The sequence below is a fragment of the Poecile atricapillus genome, chromosome 7 (assembly GCF_030490865.1).
Source record: "Poecile atricapillus isolate bPoeAtr1 chromosome 7, bPoeAtr1.hap1, whole genome shotgun sequence".
Classification (NCBI taxonomy): domain Eukaryota; kingdom Metazoa; phylum Chordata; class Aves; order Passeriformes; family Paridae; genus Poecile; species Poecile atricapillus.
The window spans coordinates 2,969,324-2,991,113 of record NC_081255.1 but is presented as its reverse complement, the minus strand read 5'-3'; the positions used below and the strand labels follow the sequence as shown (position 1 = coordinate 2,991,113).

At 40.0% G+C, this 21,790-nt stretch overlaps 1 protein-coding gene across 12 annotated transcripts in view; it reads right to left on the bottom strand.

Moving 5' to 3' along the window:
• Positions 1–3,500: 3,500 nt before the first annotated feature.
• Positions 3,501–21,790, bottom strand: part of RC3H1 (ring finger and CCCH-type domains 1) — a 62,561-nt gene continuing 44,271 nt past the window's right edge. For 4 of the 12 annotated variants that reach the window (XM_058843386.1, XM_058843390.1, XM_058843388.1 and 1 more), the window contains exons 12-20: positions 20,795–21,171; positions 19,656–19,787; positions 18,937–19,107; positions 15,965–16,175; positions 14,440–14,530; positions 14,193–14,328; positions 12,079–12,249; positions 11,374–11,489; positions 3,501–10,383 (exon numbers count right to left, since the gene is read on the bottom strand). In XM_058843386.1, coding sequence (XP_058699369.1) covers positions 10,230–10,383; positions 11,374–11,489; positions 12,079–12,249; positions 14,193–14,328; positions 14,440–14,530; positions 15,965–16,175; positions 18,937–19,107; positions 19,656–19,787; positions 20,795–21,171 — 1,559 coding nt within the window. In that variant the 3' untranslated portion in view covers positions 3,501–10,229. The remainder of the gene's footprint in view (positions 10,384–11,373; positions 11,490–12,078; positions 12,250–14,192; positions 14,329–14,439; positions 14,531–15,964; positions 16,176–18,936; positions 19,108–19,655; positions 19,788–20,794; positions 21,172–21,790) is intronic. The other 8 variants (XM_058843389.1, XM_058843393.1, XM_058843391.1 and 5 more) reach the window with 8 other exon arrangements.

The following is a 21,790-nucleotide window of genomic DNA, read 5'->3' as shown; positions in this document are numbered from 1 at the left end:
TGTTTTCCCCATCTGCCTGGGACAGCCCTGTCCCACCTCTTTCCCCATTTCCTGAACAGACACAAGTTGGGAGAAATTGCCCCACTTCACATTCTGCAGTTTCAAATGCATCCCATCTTAAACACACCTGGAACAGTATCCACAGGGAATGATTACAGCCCCAAGACTGACAGAGCTCCAAGAGTGTGTGGACAACACTTTCAGACACAGGGTGGGATTGCTGGAGTGTCTGTGCAGGGCCAGGGGTTGGGCTCTGTGATCCTGGTGGGTCCTTTCCAGTCCAGGATATTCTGTGATTCTGTGACTTTTCACTTGCACTGCTGGAAAGCTGAGGATTAAAGCAGCTCCCCCAGTTCCTGTCCAGATTCACAAGTCAGTGAGCAGGACTGAATGCCATTTCTGATCCAGGATGCTCTACAAATTCTGCAGCATTGCTCCCTGAATTTCAAATCCCAAAAGCAGGCTGGCTCAGCAGGTGCTGTTTCTGGCCTCCAGTAAGAGGAACATTTTCCCTTAATGGAAATTTAATCGCAAAATGATTTGGGTTACGTAAAAGATCTTACTGTATCAGTATGGGACACAGTTAAATGGGGCAGTTTGTGGAGATAAATTGAAGGGTAATGTAAAAAATGTCCTCCATGAGAAAGGAAGAACTCACATACTGTACCTTGTTATTTCAGATGGTTGCTGGCTTAATTTTTTGAGGTAACTGACATGCTCACAGGTCCCAGGGTTTTCAGAGTGATTAGGGATGCTCCACACCCAGGCAGACATCAAACCACAGGTTTCCATTTACCCGGTGCTTAAAGATAGTTTAAAGCAGTAAAACCAAAAGCAAACAACTATGCACATCCCAGAGTTCCCAAGGTATTTTAATCTAGGATAGCTGAGTAAATCTATCTTTTGAATGCAGCATGTAAATGGTAATTTATGGCTTATTCAGCACCAAGCAACAACCCAGCACTTGCATCTGAGCAGCCATCCCTAAGGAAGCACCCAAGATGGCCAGTCTTAATAGAGCAGAGCTATTCCTAAGGAAGCACCCAAGATTGCCAGTGTCTTAATACAAACTGTTAGATGCCTCATTTGCTCTAATATAGAGGCTGTTTTACTCCCAAAGCTGCTGCTCTCAGACCCAAAGCAAAGATCAGAGGCTCAAAACCATCCAGCACCAAAGCCTGGCAGCCTGTGGTAAGACAGATGAAGCATCATATTTTGGTTTTAGTCTCTCCCACACTTTTTGTCCTGGAAATAGGGAGTTGGAGTTCACAGTTAGGAAGAAAGAGGTTACAGAAACAACTGAACACATCCTAGCTGTAAAGAAACAGTTCTCAAACATACGTGATTGGCAAGGAGGAACATAAATTGCCTTAATTTTGTTTTGTGCTTTGGGTGTTCACTGTTTAGTTTCATGGCTATGCACAGGAAAATGACTCTTGCACTCAGAGCAAGATGGGATCGAGGAATCTCATGAACTAGCCTTTTCAAGATTCTTTCTATCCTGCCGTCCATATCCAAAGGGAAAAAAAATTCCAGCAGGTACCATCCACTTGAGCTTGGTCTCCCCTCTTTTCCACATAAAGAAACCCAGCAAGTTTCCCCCAATCTCTCTTGATGCAGACCACCCACCACTTCATTCCACAGGGATCTGACTCTCCACACTGCTTCAGATCTTCCTTTTAACAGCCAACGACTCTAGGAATTCAGCTCTTTTTTTTCCTTCTGAAGTGAGTCACTGCATGAGGATCCTGAATCCTCAATTAGTGGGAGAAAGGGTAGGGAAATCATCATCAACTGAAACTTAGTTTTCTGCTGGATTTCCCTCTAAATACAATTCCTTTATAGGAACTGAATGTTTCAAGTCATCCATCCAGCAAGTAAGTGTGGAAGTGTGAGGGCACCTAATAATGAGCAGTGATGGGCTTCAGCCCAGCAAAACACACCTTGATCCATAGTGCCCAGGCTCAAAATGAAGACAATACTAATGAAGACAATAGTAACAAACATTATGCACAAACTTGAGGGGCAGAAGGCTGTGCTTGCCCTGGAGTAGGAGAAGGAACAGTTTTTCAATGAAGCAGCAGCTTCATCTAGTTTCAAATTTACAGATGATAACTTGTTAATGACCACAAAAAAGGTGTGAAAGGAGAAAACTAAAAATCGTAAAGTAGACTGTGGAGCAAAACTTATTCTCACTTTAAGGCAAGTTCCAAACCAGGCTCAACATTAGACAAATGCTGCTCATTCCTTGCTCTGAAGGGTCTGGTTTGCTTCTAAGCAATTAACAAAAGAGATTATTTTGAGTATCTTTTCTTATCACCTCTGGTGAAAAAGTGAAGTCAAAAGAGGGCAGGCCAAACCCAGAAGACCTGTGGCTTCTCTGACATTTGGCATCTCTTATGCCCCAGCCCAGCAGAGAACACACACACTTTGAGCTGGTGAAAATCTTATTCAGATGGTCTGACAGTCATACACCTCACACAAAATTTAGAGGAATGTACATTCATCACAGACAGAAAATAAGGGATATTTCAAAGCATTCTTCATTAATTTATCACTTAATATAGACGCTGACAGAAAAGCAGGTAAGACCTTGTGACACTTCCATCTATCTACAAACCAAAGAGTGAATCACTTTTCCACTTTTTTTTTTTCAATCTGCTACTTAAAGGACTCTCAGACATTCTGTGACAGCAACGTGAGGTTGAGTCAGCTTTAAGAGGGAGAAAAGCACAGTGAAGAGGGAAGAAATAGCATTTCATCATAAGGCTTTTTCTATATAACTGCTATGTATGTACAGTAGGTCTCCACTCCCTTGTTCTTTCACGCAGAGTGACACTGTTGGCTCCATAGGTCTGAGAATTAAATAAAGGAGACCAATACTGATTTTCAAATCTCTGGATTCTCTTGCCTTTTGCCTCCTTCAATGCATTCTGTCCCACTTCAGCAGAGTATCTAGAATATTTTTCTTTCAAGTCTAAAAAGTGTATTGTTGGAGTAAAGACATAGGGAGTTGGATATAGAGAACTTTCTTCTACTCCTTTTGTTATCTTTTTGTTTTGTTTTCCCAAAAGGTAGCAAAGCATCCAGCCTTTCCTGGAAAAGATAGCAATTCCCCATGTACCACTGAACATCTTCCCCATGACCAGGCTTGTATGTACAAAACTTCATAATTCCCCTAAACTTCCAAATAATTCAATTTATGGAATTCTTCTCATACATTCTACTTCATCTGTACTCCAATTGTGAGTATTTTGGTAGTTACAAACAATAAATATCCACAAAATCAACCCAGAGTCAACCACTCCCATGAAGTATTGAAATTTTGTTTATGGAAAAGAGAAACAGGAAAGGAAGAAAAAAATAAAGAAGAAAAGCAAGGAAAAACACAAGGAGAATGAATGATATTTTGTTTAGCAGTGATTTATAAAACAGCAGATGAAATTTCACTTATCTAGGATGCTAATAAATTTAAGAAATAGTTCATAATCTGACTCAACAAATCTCATGGTCTCCTTTATTACCTAGACTATCCTTTATTTTATTTTTTGTTAAATATACCTCTGCAGGGCACAATCACATACAATCAATACGATTGGATAATTACATGAGCTCTATCCCAAGCATATATGTACCAATGTTAAAAAGTTATTTTAAAAAAACAAACAAAACAAACAACCCAAAAAATAAACTCCACCCAAAAAGGTGATAATGACTGCAGAATGTCTCGGGGAGACTTGTAAGGAGCTAAGAAGATCAAAGAAAATTAGACTTACAAAAACCACCAAAAAAAATCATATATCGAGAAATCCCACAACTGGAAGTAGATGATTTCAAAGAAGTGGGAGCTGCCATATAGATCCCACAATTTTTCCTCCCTCCTCACACATGTCTTGCTTCACCTCTTCCTCCCCATAGCAACAAATACAGGGATGGAGGGTGAAGAGCTTAATACAACACTACCAGCTAGAAAAAAAATAAGGAACAGCCATGCTACACAACAGTTGCTAAGCTGACTTAAGGAAAGATCCTTTTAGCATGGAATGGAAGCTGCTTACACAGCAAGCAGAGGCTAAAAGGGGAATAGGAATTCCTTAAAATTAAGAAAAACTCTAAAACTGATTAGTTTTGCCCATGTTGATCTTCACTTACAAGAGGCTGCAGATGAACAGCACCAGTTGTGAGCTGTGCAGCAGCTGTGATGTGAACAAGATTGCTTCTTCCTCTCAGGTTGCTTCATGCATTTATTAAAGGCTGCTGCCAAATTTCTTTTTAAAAAGCTACAAATAAAGAGGTCAGTGCACACATCCAGTTGTGGGATCCATCTGATATACAATCTAGTTTGGATGCCAAAGACTTGTGAGTACTGTCTGCCACATAACTATTAATAAAATCTTTTTAACATTACGAAGAAACAAATAATTTCTTGAGCATCAAATACTCCACAATATTTTTTTTTTCCGCTTACAGATACGTTTATTCCATATACATTTCACATGTAATCCCATCATGTCTAATGCTTAGACTGCACTATGTGTTGCTTCTGTCTCTCCCAATATTGTATTTTTGAAGTGGACAATTGTGTTTTCCTAAAACTTACAGATCTTCAAAACAGTTGTTTCCTGGCATATGAAAACATCCAACCAGTATATCCAAGGAAAGCTGCCCTGCTGGATGAAGTTAGGCACCTAAACCTTCCCAACTGCTGAACACCTTGCAATTAGGACTAAAAATCATACACAAACTCACTGGAATTGCAAAGATTGCCTGGGAAACATCATTTAATTATTCATGTTACTAAGCTACAGGCATCCAATTTTGATTAAAATGACCACACATTTTAAGCTTCAAATGACTCTGATGTTCCTGATGCAGACAAATCCACATTGCCATGCACTCTATATTAGGAAATTTCAGAAAAAGCTGCAGCCTCTTTGCTTGCCACACTTCATATGGCACAATATTACACTTGCCAATAGGAAATAAATTATAAATGTTAAGTTTGTTCTCCTCTCTCTGCTAACAAAGGCTCTACATGCATCACATGAAGTGCTTTGAAGACTGTGACAACACTAAGCAGTTACATTCTTCTTCCTACAGAAGAATAAAGGCCACATGTTAACTGTAGAAGGACACTGTGTTGGGATAACCTCCCCCCAAATCCCTTTCTTATGTTGTAACTATAATTAACTCTAGTCTCTGTCATCCCCTGACATTCCAACAGAAAATAATGCAGTTGGTAACTGATGACTATGGAAATGAAAATTCCCTATGAATTTTTTGACATTTTAAGTCTATTTGAATTGAGAGCAAATCAATTTGTACTACATAATAATCTGTATGTTGATTTACTACAAGTAACAACCATTCATCTCTTGGCACCATAGCTACACACAAAAGGTGGCTTAGAAGAACTGCTTCATTTTCCTCAGAAATTCAGTTTACACTTAAGCAAGGTGTATGTTTTTCTAGTTCATAACTCCATTACAATGTAGGCAACTCAAGAACTTTTGCTCCATTTTTTCCCCACCCAGGGGAATTGATTTATTGTGATACAAGAAATTTAGTTGCTGACATGCTAACTTTTTTTGCGCTGTTTTTAAATCAGCAACATTAGGAGGCAGGAATGGAAGGCTGTGTTTTGCAAAGTGAATGATGATAAAATTTTAGTATGAAGGTAACATCATGCCCCAGCAGCACTGTTCTGTGTTCCTTCTATCTATCCTATGACCAAAACCACTTCTCCATACATACACAGACAAGCACAAGAACTTGCACATTGCATATGTTTGGGTCTTTTCTCCCATTTTTGAGCACAGAAGGTGGCTGGCACCCCCACTGCTGAGCCTCCTGAACACTGGCATGGCATTTCTCGGACCATAAAAGCAGGTCTGAAAGAGCCAGTCCAGGAAAGAAACTTTATACTGGGGGTCTTCCAGATGACTGTCCTGTAGGTCTGCTTTATTATAGTCCAAAATTATAAATGGCAATGGAAATGAAGGTTTATGCTACTCGGACATTTACAGATTTCTCTCTACTAAAAACTTTAGTAACAAGTCTGTAAGAGTTTGAATAGCTCAAGAAAGGGAAATGCCAGCAGCTTTCTTGTATTATCAATAAAAGCCTCACTCCTGGCCCTTTCTAATACAAAATTTGCCCCACCTTACTCAGTCCATGCTCTCAAGAGACAATATCATCACAAGTTTGGTTCTTCCACATCTAATTTAATGCAATGCTAGTGTTTCACAATTTTTTTCGGTCCCAGTGGACATAGAAGTCAGTCACATTTGTAACACAGATTTATCTTTTACTGTAACTGAAGAAATTTCAATCAGTATTCAGTTTAGAAACACTTAAAAACAAGGCTTCTTGGATTATAACATTTCTAAGTTCCTTCTCCCTCTCTAAAAACGAGCCATTCAGTCAGCTGAGAGAATGCATGAGAGACTGAAAACACATCACAACACCTCAGATACATCTCAGTACACTGCAAATTGTATGACTAAATGGAATGATTTTCCACAATTCAATGTATGGGCAAGGCTTGACAATCATTAACTTCTGGAAATTGTTATTAGGATAGTACAGTCACACAATACGCTACACAATGTCTGACAATCAAAATGCCTATACCAGGGGAAAAAGAGAAGTATAAAGCACAAGTCTTTGGCTCTCCTTTAAAGAAAAACAGCAGTTTACCATGTTTATACAGATCCCCTGTTTGCCTACCAGTAGGGGCAATATCATATTTGTGCATCACTGAGTAATAACACCATTAGAAAAGGCAACTTCACAGAAGTTATTGGCTAAGCGAATTCATTTGAATGCTCTGTTTTGAGGCAGCAAGCTGTCACTGTTACACAATCAGGGAGGGTGGATGGGCAAGCCACAGGAGAAAAAGACACAAAAGGGGGAGGGACAGCTCAGAAAAATTACACAGAGAACTTGAGAAGAACAGGGATAAAAGTGCTGCTAGCTTGAAAGGTGCTCTGATTTGCAGAAAAGAAGTCCTACTCTGAAATTGGACAGCATGCAAGAAAGGCAGAAGAAAAAGGTTTAAACTTCTCCTATTAAGAAAAGGTAACTAGGTCACAGGACAGACAGATGAAATGTTGACAGAAGGAGGGAAATAATACCACAGAATAAACAGATATCACCTATATACTGACTGAATCACTGACACACTGAAGCTAAACCTACCACTTGAAGCTTCCTGTTCTGAAGGTTTGTCCATGCTGTCCATCTGGCTGAAACCCAGATATCAATGAGGGTTCAGAGTTCCCTGGTGCAGCAGAAACTTTAACCTACCCACTGAAGGACACAGCAGTGGCCTGACACCATGGTAATACTGCTTCTTCTTGCACAATAATTTCTTGATAGCCAAGACCAATTTCACTGAGGTGGCCAGAATTCCTGTATGACTGAGACAATGATAGGCTAAAGGAGTAAGTGTAGCAAGATACAGAGTCACTCCAGATATTTTCATGTTAGTTAGCTGTAAACATCAATACTGCCACTACACACAGGGCTATCTGTCCCCCACAGTCTCCCAGTTTTTTCACAGAACTGGAACATTTTAAGTGCAGTTTCCAGAAAAAAACTTAAGAGCATGCACTGCATTTTGCTGTTTGATTTGTTTAATCAACTAAACTTCTGCAAAAAAAAGCAGAAAAAGGGTAAGAGGAGGAGGGGGATAAAGCAAAGAAAAAAATCAATACTGTTAGGAGATATTAAACAAACTATTTAACAAGCCAAACTATAATTTTGGGCAAACAGGGCATTCACCTGGGCATATTGATCACAACAAAGACATTATGCACAAAGTACAGCATGGAGAGCTCGATGAAGGACAAAAAAAACCCCAGTAAGGTCTTCCTTCTAATCCACAGATTTTGGAAGCATTCATCACATGTAGGCCAGCAATCTAAATAGTGCTTACTGAAAAATTGCAGGAAAATGTGGAGAAAATAATAAGCCCTAACCTGGTAAGGGAACTAGGAAACAAAAGGTGAAGAGGTTTTTGCCCCTCCAGATTTTCTTCCTAGTATTACAAATGAATCTGTAGTGTCCAACCTATCACGACCATCTTTGAAAATTAATTTTACATCCACAATTACTACAGTCAAAAAAAGGCACATTCTCGGCTTGTCCTCCTAGATTAGAATATTGCACTAATTATCTTGACTAATATGAGCTCCCTGTGTTAATAAAGACACAGCAGGAAGGAGCAAACTAATTAAAATTAAGGAAAAGGCTGACCTGAGGGTCATGCTCTGCACTGAAGGTTGAGAGGGCCCAGGGCCTGCATCAGGAAAAGACCTTCATCCTCCTCATGCCCAGATCTGAGAAGGGAGGAACAGACCTGATGGGCTCCCAACTGCATCACCCCATTTCTGCTCAGCTCCAAGGGGAGTGGCTGGAATACTTGGCATCAAGTAGGAGATACAGATGGATAGGGGCAAGGGGAGATGAAGCTGTTTCAGTGCAAAGTTGATTCTTTGCAAAAAGTTAAGAGGCATTAGAAAAAAAGCAAGCTTCAAACTACTGTAGGCAATTAAGAGGCCAAAATTCAACTAAGAGTGAAATAAACCCATGTTAAGACACGTGGAAAGTAGGGGAGGGGGTGTGGTGAAAAATGCTTTTATTTTCATTCAGTGCTTCTACCTCCCAAACATTTGATCACAACAGCTGCGCTCATGCGAAAAAATTCTTAAAACATACCCAATATATATACAGATATAACTATGTATATGTGTATATATATATTTATATATAAATTTTTATTTAAATAAAAAAGAAAGCTCGAATCCCAAGCCAATATGTGTATCAAATCCTTGACCAGCCAGGTCTGTAGGGCATAATCAAATTCAATGTGAAATAGTATATAAATGCGGTGCCTTGACTGGGCAAATTAAATAATTGCTACTCAAAAGAGTCTTCTGTTTGGACTCTCCTACTGGTAGGCAATAGTGAGACTGTATCCCCTCCCACCCCCCTTTTGTTCTATTTAACAGTATGATGAATGCAAAGCTTAAGCCCAAGGTTGCTATAACCTCAGCAGGAGTTAAGGTTAAGGAAAAAAAAACTAAAATCCAAGAAAATTTATTAACTCTTGCTTTACCCAACCAAAGCAATGCAGCAATTTATTACATAACCAGTGCTTTCCCACTTAGTAGTCTAACCCAGAAAGAAAAAATGAGCACAGGCCAAGAAGGTAGAGAGGGAGCAGCACTTGAAAAATCATTCTCAAGAGGTCTTCATATCCAGGATCTTACCTCAGTGTAGGCCAAAAAAGTAAAAAAATGTGCAGCAAGAACAAAATCTTTAATTAAAAAAAATAATCAAAAGACATGGCTTCTCTGTGTTATGCCTACAAAGCATCTACTTAGAGAAGTATCAGATCTATCAAGCAAAATTTGCTTCTCAATACTTCTGGCAAGATCTGTGCTGCACCCTCAATGGTTACTTTGGTGCAATTCTTCCCCCGTGAAACAGGAATCCAGGGTGGATTCACTGCAGCCCTGACAAACTGCAGATTTGAGATACTCAGGTGTCAGATTCTAATATACAAAGATCTTAAACAATGCCAGCCTTTAAAAAGGACCATGCCTTTGCAAAGACTGTCATTTGTATTTTAAATTCAGCAATTTAAGCAAGAAGCTCAGGTTAAGTTCCTGGCCACAATAGGAGGAATTGTGTTAAGCATGAAATTGCTGCACATCTGTTGACACTGCAATTCACAGCTACTCTCCAACCCTCATTCCTTGCTTACCCTTAACTCATACAAGGAAGTGGCTAAATTGTTTTAGTAAGGTAATAAGGAATTATGCACTGGGTATGTAATAACACCAAAATATAAGAAAAAACCTACTTCATTAAGATCATACAATTAATCAAACAGAGTATATATATAATATCTTTTTTTTAAGCCCTGGGATTCAAGGCGTCCAAAGTTATTAAAATAAAGTTCATTCACAGAACAAAAACAAATTTAATTTGAATTGCTTGCAGATACTGCTAATTTTCATTTTTTTAATTAAAAAATGCGTTAATGTGAACTATGTGCAGGATTTGTTTCTAGTAGTTGTGTTTGTGCACATTGACTCTGGACCTGCTGCTCTGCTACTGCTGCTGCTCCTGGGTTTCCCCAGCCATCCCTGGAAAAAAAACACAAGATGGAAGCTGCCAACACCCTAGCAGAAGGAACTCCAGGGTGTGCTGGCCTTGCTTCATGGAGCAGATGTGGGTGTCACGCCCACTCGCTGGGAGTCATGGCCATCTCCTCCTCCCTTAGGGTCCTCCGACAGGCTGAGAGATGCCATATTATTTGACAGGAGGCCAATGTTGTCTTGGGTCAAAGCTGATCCATTCGGAACATCACTGCTGAAGGGAAGTTGGGAAGAAAGGGGAAGTGGGTGAAAAGAAGCAATTACTGAGATTTTTTCCTTTGTTTTTAAGTAAGAGGACTTCAGTATACACATTCCAGAATATTACCTAATAATAATTTATCTTTTTTCCCCCAAATTCTAAAAATATAAAAAATTGTTTTGATTTCATTACTTTCACAGCACCATATAGAAAAATTAGTCCCTGCTCTGGAGGTGTCAATCTGATGGTGCAGCACAGAACTCCAGAACAGGTTATAAAAAGAAGGTGCAGACTTCATCAGCAATAGTGTATTTATTCAGAAAATGCTCATTCTGAATAAATATTAATATTTCAAACTGTTCACATGAAGTTACGTAAACATCCAAGCTTCTCTGCTCGGTGCTGGCTTGAATACATGTAGATGCTTGTGGCTGTTTGAAAATACTTGCTGTAGAGACTTCCAGCACTCCCAGCCAACATCTTATTCCAACTGTCTATTAAATGTGAACCAAAATCAATCCCAGCATCTACGCAGATAGAAGTCCACTGACAACTGAAAGTGAACTTAGTTTCAAAGTGTGTGCCTTCCTAAACAATATCCACATCATAAACCTTAGCAGGATGGACTATCTTTCACATTTGGGAGATTTTTTTATTTGAAACTAAAACAGCAGATAAGGATCTATTTTCTTTCTAAGAGGCTGCATAACTCCTGCTTCTCCCTACTAATCATCCAATACTGACTAGATGGATTCCTCTCTGGTGGACACTGCAAGTCTTCTGTTGCATTAATTTATATACAGTCTTGTCTTATTCCAGTCACCTACTCCACAGCTAGAGAGACCCTTAATTCATGCCTGCACTATAATGACTTGATTTGTATTCTCTTTTCCTAGTAGGTGCTTCCTCATCATAGTTAATGTGAGGCAAGGGTAATTATTCAATAGGAGAGCAGCCCTGAAGAAGTCTCCCATTACACAAAGACACATTCAAAGCCCATGTTACCTGAATGTCAGTGTAAGGTCCTCAGCTGGAACCTTGTTTTGTGGTTCTAATTGTCCATTTTCTGTCTGTTTAGCGGTGCCCAGCTTGTTTTTCATATCCAGTGAAGACTGGCTCTCCTTTAAAGAAAGGACAGATGAAAAATTCTTTTAAGAGTGTGTTGAAAGAATTGGAGACTTCATCCCTTAGGGATGATGAAGAACACCTGTAAATTGCAGTCACAGTTCAACCCACAAAAGCCATGAGACAAAACCAGACTTTTAGATATGCTCATCCTTTCAGGACACAGTATTTTCCAAAAGGAAGGGATGATCCTTGTAACAACCACCAAAGGCCACAGACTATAACAGCACATGGACTGCTGAACAACTAGCTTGTATGTGCAGATGATGTTTCCTATGTTAAAGCAGTTTATAGAACTCATGGCAAGGCGACCTTGGAGACAATATGGTTTCCATCAAATTCAACACCATGCTTATTTCAAATGGTGCCAAATTAACAGCATTTTAAAGTGGCTACATTAAACTTCTTCATGAAGAAGACTCAAGAAACTCCTAAGGAGGTTTTGAAGAATAGAGGTTATGAGGAAGATGGATAACTCCAGCTGTGGGCATCCAGCAGGGAGCCTTTCTGCCAGGGTGAAAGGACTATAGCCAGGTACCTAGCTGTCCACTCCATCTCTCTGCCTCCCATCCCCCCAGCACTCACCATGCTCAGCTCACGGGTTCGCTTCCCAATTTCCCTTTCCACCTGGTGCAGTTCCAAGCTCAGCTGCTCACTTGAGATCATCCCAGGCCACTTGGGAGGTGGGGGTGGGGGTTGTGGTTGGCCTGCCAGGGTAGTCACCTCTCTCTGCAACAGCAGCCTGTTACTAACAGCCTAAATGCATAAAGCCAAGCACATACACAACTGAGCACACGCCACACCAAGCACAGACAGCTCTAAGGCCATAATTCCAGAGTATTGCTCATTTACAAAACCAAGGTCACCTCTCACCACACTTCACAATGTCCCAACTGAAATCACTTCCAACACAAGTTTCAACATATTTCTGTACACATGGACAAGTATTTTAATTTTTAAACAAGTAGTATTAAATACCTCTTACTGTCATAAATTTGCATGTGTTTTCTTAACATACCACTCCCTTCTCAAAACTATGACTAAGCCCATGAACAAAAACACTACTCTCACCTGAGCTCTATGTTCAACAAAAGAGAACTGCAGATAAGCAAGTCTGCTACTTTATTTACAGCAGTAGAATTTATCTAATTCTACAGCAGAGACACAATTATTATTACATCATCTTGAGAGATGGAGTTGTCAATATGTAGGTCTCTACTGACCCACACTAGAACACAGAGGAACAGAGAGGGGCAAGTGACTATGGTCATTTACAAGTTGCAAGTTACTAAAAGCAGTAGCCATGCCAGCCATTGTAAAAATCTGCTAATACTTGCAAATCAGTTCTGCAAGTGTGTGCTCTGCATTTAGATACATCATCTTGTACTCCACACAACCCAACACCTGGCGGGTCTTTAAGTAGAAATGCTCATGCAATGCAAAAGCAACATGATCTAGTTCTTCATGCTCTGGCTGAATTGATTGCTGTAACCTTGTAATAGGCAAACCAGTGAAGACTCCTTGATTTCCAGTATCTACAGGTAGCTTTAAATACAAGAGATAAAATGAAAGCTGTTCTTACTTAAAATAACTGACTGATTCTGCAAAATTCATATTATGGCAAAATCAAGACTCAACATTCAACTCTGTAGTGTTTAACAGACACAACCACAACAATGATGAGCAGAAGGCCTCTTACAGGTTTTGCAACTTTCCAATACTCTTGTATTATGGCAAAGGCAGACATACAAGATGTGAACATTTTCTCCTCTTATTCCCAAACAAGAGCACAAGAACACAAGCTATGTTTCAAGTAACTAACAAATGCATATTACTGCAACTACTGCTGTGATTTAATTGTGAGCTCTTAAATTAATCTGCAATAGCCCTCCTCTGTAATATGTGTTCTTAGCTAAACCATAGCTTCAGCAGAAGTTGCTATACACTACTTACAGCAATTTCTTCTGGGAAAATGTTAACACAAATAGTTGCTGAGGTACCTAGAACAGTTTTCTGATAAATATTTACTGATTTTTCCTCAGAGGAGAAAAGTAAAGCTTTCTAAAACCATTCATTATGGCTTGACATTTCTCCTTCTGTCTCACAAAATCAGAAGATTTCAGCTCATTAACTCTTTTACAAGCACACACTCATCTTTCCTTATGCTACAACTATGTTTCTTCTAAGCAAGGAGGCATAAAATATTAACTCTTAATTTTTCAAGCTAAATATATTACATATTTACTTCCTTGACTCTTGTGGTTTGTGCTGCTTAAGAAGAAACAGGTACAAACACAAAGCCGTACACAAAACAGATGAAGCTCATGGCTTTCTGTACAGAAAATGAGACATTTTCAACAGCAGTAAAGCCAAGAAGAACAGGCACCTACAAGGTGCCTCTTGCAAACCACAAGTTTGCCTCTGAGTTGAACAGAGGGGGAGTGAGAAAGAGAATGTCAGCAAACAAGACTGAGCACAGACTGCAGATTAAATATGGTGTTGATGTGCACATGGTGCGTGGGGAAGTTTCTCCTGCTAAGTAGAAAGGCTGACACCTGCAACACAGCCCTGATGCCTGGCATTACAGGATTAAGTATTGTTACTGAGCATCACTATAAAGGTCAGCCAATGAAAAGCCTTACCAGCATCATCTCTCTCCATACCACCCCCCCCGTGCTGCTCCAAATGCTGGTACCAACCTCCAGTCCCCGCATTTGTGTCTGCTGGCTGATCTGATGGTCAACTTGCTGCAGTTCCATGCGCAGCTGCTGCTCTCGTTCAGCTGAGGGCAACTGCTTCCCATGACCAGCAACATCTGACATGGACAGTCTCTCCCTTTGAGATTGGAAAATAAGATTTTTTTTTTTAAAAATCTTTATTCAACTGGCACAGAAAAAAATAGAAAAAAGAAAATTTAGAAAAAGGCAAAGAAAAAACAAATCCTACCTGTCATTGAAACGACCCTGAGAAGGTATATTTTGATGAGGAGAATATGGAGAGCCCCCCCAGCCACTGTGGGTTTCGTAAGGACTGTAGTCTACAAGGGAACAGAAGAAAACCATGTTGCATTACTACAAAATCACCCTTTCAGTCATCCAGCCAACACAGAACTAGATAGAGAAGAAGAAAGGCCAGCCCTCTAATTATGAGAAGTTCAACATTTCTTCTGGTTAAATGAACACAGAAATACTTTCTGTGACTGGTCTTACATGTCTAATACTGTAACAAACAGTTAGACTCTTCCTGTACATCTAACAGTTCGTGATGGCCTTCCAGACTCTGACATTGTGAAGGACTTCAGATACTCACACAGATGAACAAACATAGAACAAAACTTACAGACATGATGACTGCAGTTATTTTTACTACTGAAGCTCCTAAAAGTCTCAGGAGTTCATTGATAATTCCAACATACCTAGGTAACTACAGTTTAACGATTAAGTTTTCAGGGAAGTCAGAGTTCTACCTCTAGTAAAGTCTAAAAAATTACTGCCTGAAAAAGCTAGAAGCAAGTTTGGGGGAATATAATAATTAGATATTTTCTTAAGGTTATTATTCAGTGCACCTCAAGAAAGAGACAATCTTTTGAAGCAAGACAGAAAGCCATATTATACATGTGATTAGAAAACAGATGTGTTGGAAATGAACTACTATTTTTTTGCTTTGCCTAACAGTACACGAGACAATGGCTGCATTAAGCTTGCAGGACCAGCTATCCATAAAGTAGGAGATCAGCAGTACAGTACTTCATCGAGATGGTTTTGCATTATATGTATTTGGGAAAGTGCTAAGCTTCTGGATTCTGCTGCTACAGATTTAAAGTAAGTTTCATATCAGAGGGACTGGCAGAACAAAGTAATTTCTTCCAAACAGCAACAACAGATCACTAACAAATATACAACGTAAGCACAAACATGTCATGGAATCATTGAATATCCCAAGTTGTAAGGGACATGTAAGGACCATGGAGTCTAACTCCTGGCCCTCCACAGACACCCCAACAATCTCACCATGTGCCTAAAAGTACAGGCACAAACACTTCTAGAGCTCTGGCAGTCCTGGGGCTGTGACCATTCCCTGTTCAGTGCCTCACCACCCTCTGAGGGAAGAACCTTTTCCTGATATCCAACCTAACCTTCCCCTCACACAGATCCTATCACTGGACACTAGAGAGAAATCAGGGCCTGCCCTTCTGCATCCCCTCAGGAAGAAGCTGTAGACTGCTATGGGGTCTGCCCTCAGTCTCCTCTTGTTCAGACCAAGCGATCTCAGAAAGCTGTGGCAACCTTGTTCTGAATTCAGTCTTCTCAGTATAACCTTACCTGAAGTTATTTTAAGTGGCATTAACACACACTGTAGTTGTATTTCTGAGACAAAATACAAGTTTACAGGGTTTGTCTTCAACCTGTACAACACTGTGGCAGTAAAGAAAATAGCAACAGCCAGCAAAATCCAAGAGCACAGATCCTACCTGAAATGATGGATTTGGTGGCAGCTCCCTGAACTGCCAGGGCCTGCATTGGCCCAGAGTTCTGGTACACGGCTTTGGAAGTACGAGAGATGGCCCCAAATCTTGACACGGTTGGTCGGTCTCCAAATGGAATGAGGTCATCATCCCCTGTCTCGGCCGCTCGTCGCTGCATGTCCAGTCGCTGCTCACGCATGGCTTTACTATCCACATTCTGGACAAGACATGGAAAAGGCAGTCAAAAATTCATTCAGAAAGTAACAGGATCACATTCTTTTCACAACAATTTGGTAAGTGCAGTAAGTTTCTCTTGTATTCGCTATTCCCTTCACTTTTCAACTAGTTTTCCTATTCTTCAGTTTCTAACTCCACGGTCTCCTTAATGGTCTACCTTAAGATGACCATAACTACACCACAGTGAAAAAGCTGCAAAATTAATTGTGATCAAATCCAGAAGAAGAGAGCAGTAGCAAATGGAAACTGAGACAGAGAAAGTCATATGCGAAGAAAACAGGGAAAAAACCTCCCCCTTATAGAAACTCAAAGAAGAGACCAGTGAGCATGTCTGAGGACTACATCTTCCTTCTAGAATCCAAAAGAAATTTCTCTGAAGTCCACTGTTAAGAATTGCATCACCTGACAGCCTACAAATGACTCAGAATAGGAATTTTTCAGTACCACACTTACTTGGACATGTCTAGTATATTTTTTCAGGCATTTTTCATTTAGCAGCAGTACTGTTTGGAACATCCTGGTTTCTAACTGAGTTTCAGACTCCAAGACCTTAGTGGGTCAGCAAATGAAGAGAGAAAATGTTCACTCTCTCCTCAAAGAGCTGACTTAAATAGGAAAGCTATCTGTTGGCTACCAGAAAATGTAAAATGATAAGAATTGCCAAAATCAAGTTAAGACTTTGCTAAAGAAGTAAAACTGTACACAGTAAAATACACTGTACCCAGTAAAAAACCTGTATACAGTAAAAAAAGAGCAAGGTGAATGGGGCCACTACACCAAGAAAATTGTTTAAAGGCTATAACCTTTGGTACAGTTCAGTATTAAAATAAAACTCTGCAAGCTTTCAGTAGGGATAAGGATTGCTAGAAGCAGTGGACATACCCAAGGCAGGAATAAAGGGGTGAAAATGGCAGTAACAACTAAGTTGGAAGCTAAGTTCAAGAAATGTAATACTTGGAAACAAAAACCTTAGGGAAAATCTACTTTGGAATCCTGGAAAAAAAATACATTTTAACCTTTAGGCCATAGGATGCTAGTACCAATTTTAATACACTTTTATTTACTCAGTGAATCTGCATGTCATCTGCAGAATATTCAGCATTATGCACTCTCAGATGATACTACTCCTGTCCTTCAAAAAAGGAATTCAGTAAAGGTCTCCTGATAATTTTTTCCTGTGCGGGGACAAAAACTGAAAAGCAGCAGAGATCCCATTTTGCTGATCTGAAAATTAGCTCTGGGACAGAAGAATACTTCGTTTATCCTTGAAAAAGGAGGTTACTTCTCCAGAACCTTATTATTTCTCTTAACTGAGCTGCAGGTTTTTTGCACAGTTTTCTAGCAGCAGGGATGAAAGCCAAGACCTGTTTATCATTCCTGGATGCTGCCACTTGGACAGCAATGAGCTGATTCCAAGTAATCTCAGTAGATCCCCAGGTCAAACATGGCAGTGTGATAATTCCAGGCAACCACACTGTGTAGGACTGAGAGCAAGAGGACAGGTTAAAACGCCAAAGCTGCAGATGAAATGCAGTTTTTTGCTCTGCTTTTTTTCAGGAGAAAGCCTTCTTTTTGGGTCCATTTCCAACAGTGGCTTCAATGTTTTAAAAGGAAAGCAATTTAGCAGACAGAAAAAAGACAAATTTAATACCAATGGGGCAGAGAGAAAAAGGGGAGCCTTTTTGAGGAGAAACTAAACAAAAAAATCCTGATTTAATTAAGTGGTTGCAACTGGTGAGCATCTGTCCACAGAAGAATAAATTTTGATTAGAAATGTTTCCCCCTACCTCTTATTGACCAAAGAATGACTCTGACAATACAAAAATAAAAGTCAATAGATCACTTTTGCACATGGAGAGTGAAGGAGAATAGATGAATCTCTGTTACAGTTCCTCAGGCTAAACACTCCTTTCTCTTGAAGAACTTATACAACTTCCTGTGCATGGGCTACTAGCCTACTTCTCCTGTTAAGTGATGCCCAAATGTTAGGAAGAAACTCAACAGTGGTGGTATGCAAGACTCTTTATTTTCTTCTCCATTCATGATTCCCAATAGTAACACCCAAGCAGCCCCTTCATTTTGCAACACTGACCTAGCAAAAATGGAGCAACACAAAACAAGATCACAGCCCACCTCTCAAAGTTTGTTGAAGGGCTGAATAAGGGCAGCATAGAGCTAGAAATTGCCTTCAAAAATAAACAGCCTAGTACAATGTTTTGACTGTGCTTTTCTCAAAAACTTCATGCAAGCTTTGGGTACTCTTGTGGCTAAAAATCACAGTCCTTCAAGTAAAAATTACTAACACCCTTAACAGCAATAACATCCACCTTAAAAGGAATTAATCACCTAAAGTTATGTTACAGCATCTTCCTCTGACAGAAAGAAGTACAGGTAGCAACAGATTGACATGCTTAATTAACATGCTGCCAGGACAGAATAATTTTTGCATTTCAAGTAAGTGTAAAGAATAATCCTTGTAAAATATTCTTCCTATCCATGGCTCCAGAGCAGAGTGGTTATCCCACATCAATATGCAGAATTCTGTAACAGCTACAAAAGAGTAGGACTGTCCATAACTTGGAAAGCAAAGTGCTTCACACACCTGCAAATGCTTTCTGTGATTGCAATGCACTTCTGAGCTTAAATAAAAGCATTGCCATCATGGTGAAAAGCAAGTGAAAGTCCTTCCCAACCCACAGAAATATCCACTTTTCTTCTGTTTTCCCCTTATCCCTGCATACCGCCATCTCCACACTTCTTGCTGCTACAACATCTTTGGGTTTTGCATCTTTGGTTCCAATGTAGGAGCCGATGGTGTCACAGGACCAGGGAGAGTACTGGCTGTAGTCATTTCCTTTGTATTTCCCAGCTACCTTCAGGTCTTCATCCAAGTACTGTACAAAAACAAAAATCTGGTTCTGTAAGCGAAGGGAAGAAGCAGTTTCACAGCCATCCTTCTTCACTTCAACAGCAGTGAACTGGAGGAACATCACCAGGATTATTTTTAATCAGATACATCACCCTCTGGAACTGGGCCAGAGAATGCATGAAGTGTGTGAAATTTTGAGCCCCTGGCTATGCTCCCAGTGTTCATTTGGCCAGTTTGAAGGTGATATTTTGACACTGGTTAAAAAAATAAATCTCTATCAAGCTGTTACTTCATTATAAATATGTCAGGAGTAAAGTCTAGTAACTGTGAAGAGTGATTACTTCAATTAGTAATGGCTCAAAATTAATTTTCAGTGTTGTACTGAAAGCAGAGAGCTTAGGACCAGTGGCAGATCAACAGCCAGCTGAAATACTGGAGACTGTACTACAAGGGCTTCCCATTTTGGCACAAAATCTACTTTCTCCAACACTTGCCGGTGCTGTACTGTTCTGATTTTCTTGCTGTCTACACCTATCAGCACATAAACACTAAACATGCCAGTATTTCATGTTTTTGTCAAAATATTCTTACCTCCTCTGGGTGAAAAGGATGAGGCAAGGTTGGTGATGGTGCAAAAGGAGGCGGAGAAATCACCTTCCTCTCCTCCAGCTGGGCCATGATCTCTTTCCTTCGTCGGTGAAGTTCATCCAGGCTGGGATGAGGCTGAAATGAAGACAGGAAAATGTTTCAGAGCTCCTGAAGCATTAATGTACAAAATGAATAATTTTCTAAGTGTTGTTTATGTGGACAAAATAAGGTAGCTATATACTGCAAGGAGAGGGAAATACAGAGGATAGAGAGAATCATTACAGTAACAAGTAATGATCACTGTTAAAAGTCTACCTGTTAACTTTCATATAGGACATACATATTCCTACACTGGCCAGTGTTAGTTCAAGACACCCCACAAGCAGGGAATGTGTTACAACTTAGCAAAGTTCCCACTGGAACACGCTCAGCATGGCAAGTTCCCATTACAGTAATACAGGATAAACTGATAAAACTCTACAAGTCACTAGTCACATTTATTATTCCCTTTGCAATAGAGTTAAACACAAACACAACACACTCAAACTGCTAAATCTGTAAGTTATGTTAAAAGCATTTCCTGTACAATAGGATTCAGAGCCTTTAATCTGAATGACTTAAGTCCAACTATTCTACAGAACCCAATTCCAGCTGGTGAGTTATCAAAACAAACTTGTAAACTTACAATAGGAACACTCTCCAGTTAGCTATCTAACTAGAAAAAATTCAGACAAGCAGATTTTTTAATTCTTTTATCAAGGCAGGTGTGTTTAATATTTATTATTTAGGTACAGAGTTGATCAGTACCAGAATGCACACATGACCATTTCCACACACTGAACTTGAGTCTTTCTAAGACTCTCCAGTCTAATCTTTGCTGGAGAAGTCAGAGACTTACAGTATTTCTGAAGTGAATTACAATGCCTTTCTACTTTGAGCACTAAAGCAGCCTATTTTACATATAAACATCATTACAACTGCAGAGTTCACCAGTAAATAAATTACCTTCTAGTTTTTGATACACTTCCTAAAGTTTAGACTTTTGCAAAGGCCACCCCCTTAGTACTAAAATATTCAATTCCTCAAGCAGCTTATAGTTTCTCTCTCAAAACAACTACAAAAATGTAGTGTAGAACCCATACCCTGTGGCACGAAGGTCTGATCTGACCAAGATGTGGAGCCACTGTGCAGTAAGCCTCTGTTTGCTGGTATCTGTCTCTGGACTCAGGTACGTAGAGGGGCACAGCTGCTTGTGGGATGTCGATGGGCACTGGGCTGCCCCGCACCACATCCTCCCGCTGGTAGGGCTGCACAGGGGGGTACACACGGCGGCTGTCGTAGTGTGGCGGGTACATGGGCTGCGCCAGGGTCGGGTACCCCTGTGGCTGTGGGTACTGTGGGCTTGCCACACGCTCTGGCAAATATGGCCCGTAGTGCTCCAGGTATGGTATACCCGGTTCGGTTGCTGATGGAGGAGGTCGGACAAAGCGAGACATGGACTGAGTGGGATAGTACACTCCTGAAGCAAGGCAAGGGGGGAAAAGATCACAAGATACAGAAAGTGATTACCACAATTGTCCACAAAAATTGACTGCAGAAAACCCTGAAGAAGCAAAAGTTGATCAAGTGTCATAATGTAATTATCTAATTATCAACACTGTAGCATTGACACAGCACAGTGAAGAGCTGGTGAGACTCAGCCCACCACAGGTGCCCCACAAGTCCTGCCAGCACACTAAATAGAAATAAATCACCAGAATGTCTCTGCAAATTGCTACAAATGCTTTCAGCTAGGTAAGACGTAAAAAGTAAACTGAAGATTGGTCTGTACATTTTCACCCATGCAATAAATTCAATTTATTTCAACATATCAGTGCCACTGGCTGCGTAAAGGAACTTGGATTATTAGGATTTAAAGTTATCTCGAGATTTGTTCTAAATCTTGAACAGGAGAAAGACATTTCAGAACTGTAAATCACCAAAGACTTGTAATATCAAACTGCCCGGTTATCTGAAGATTTTATCATTCTATCTGGGACTTCTGGATAATTTTAAAATAAGCATGAATATGTGCATGACATCAAATTTTGTGGACAACTCAGATGTTCACTGGCATATAATGAACAAATTTAAGTAGT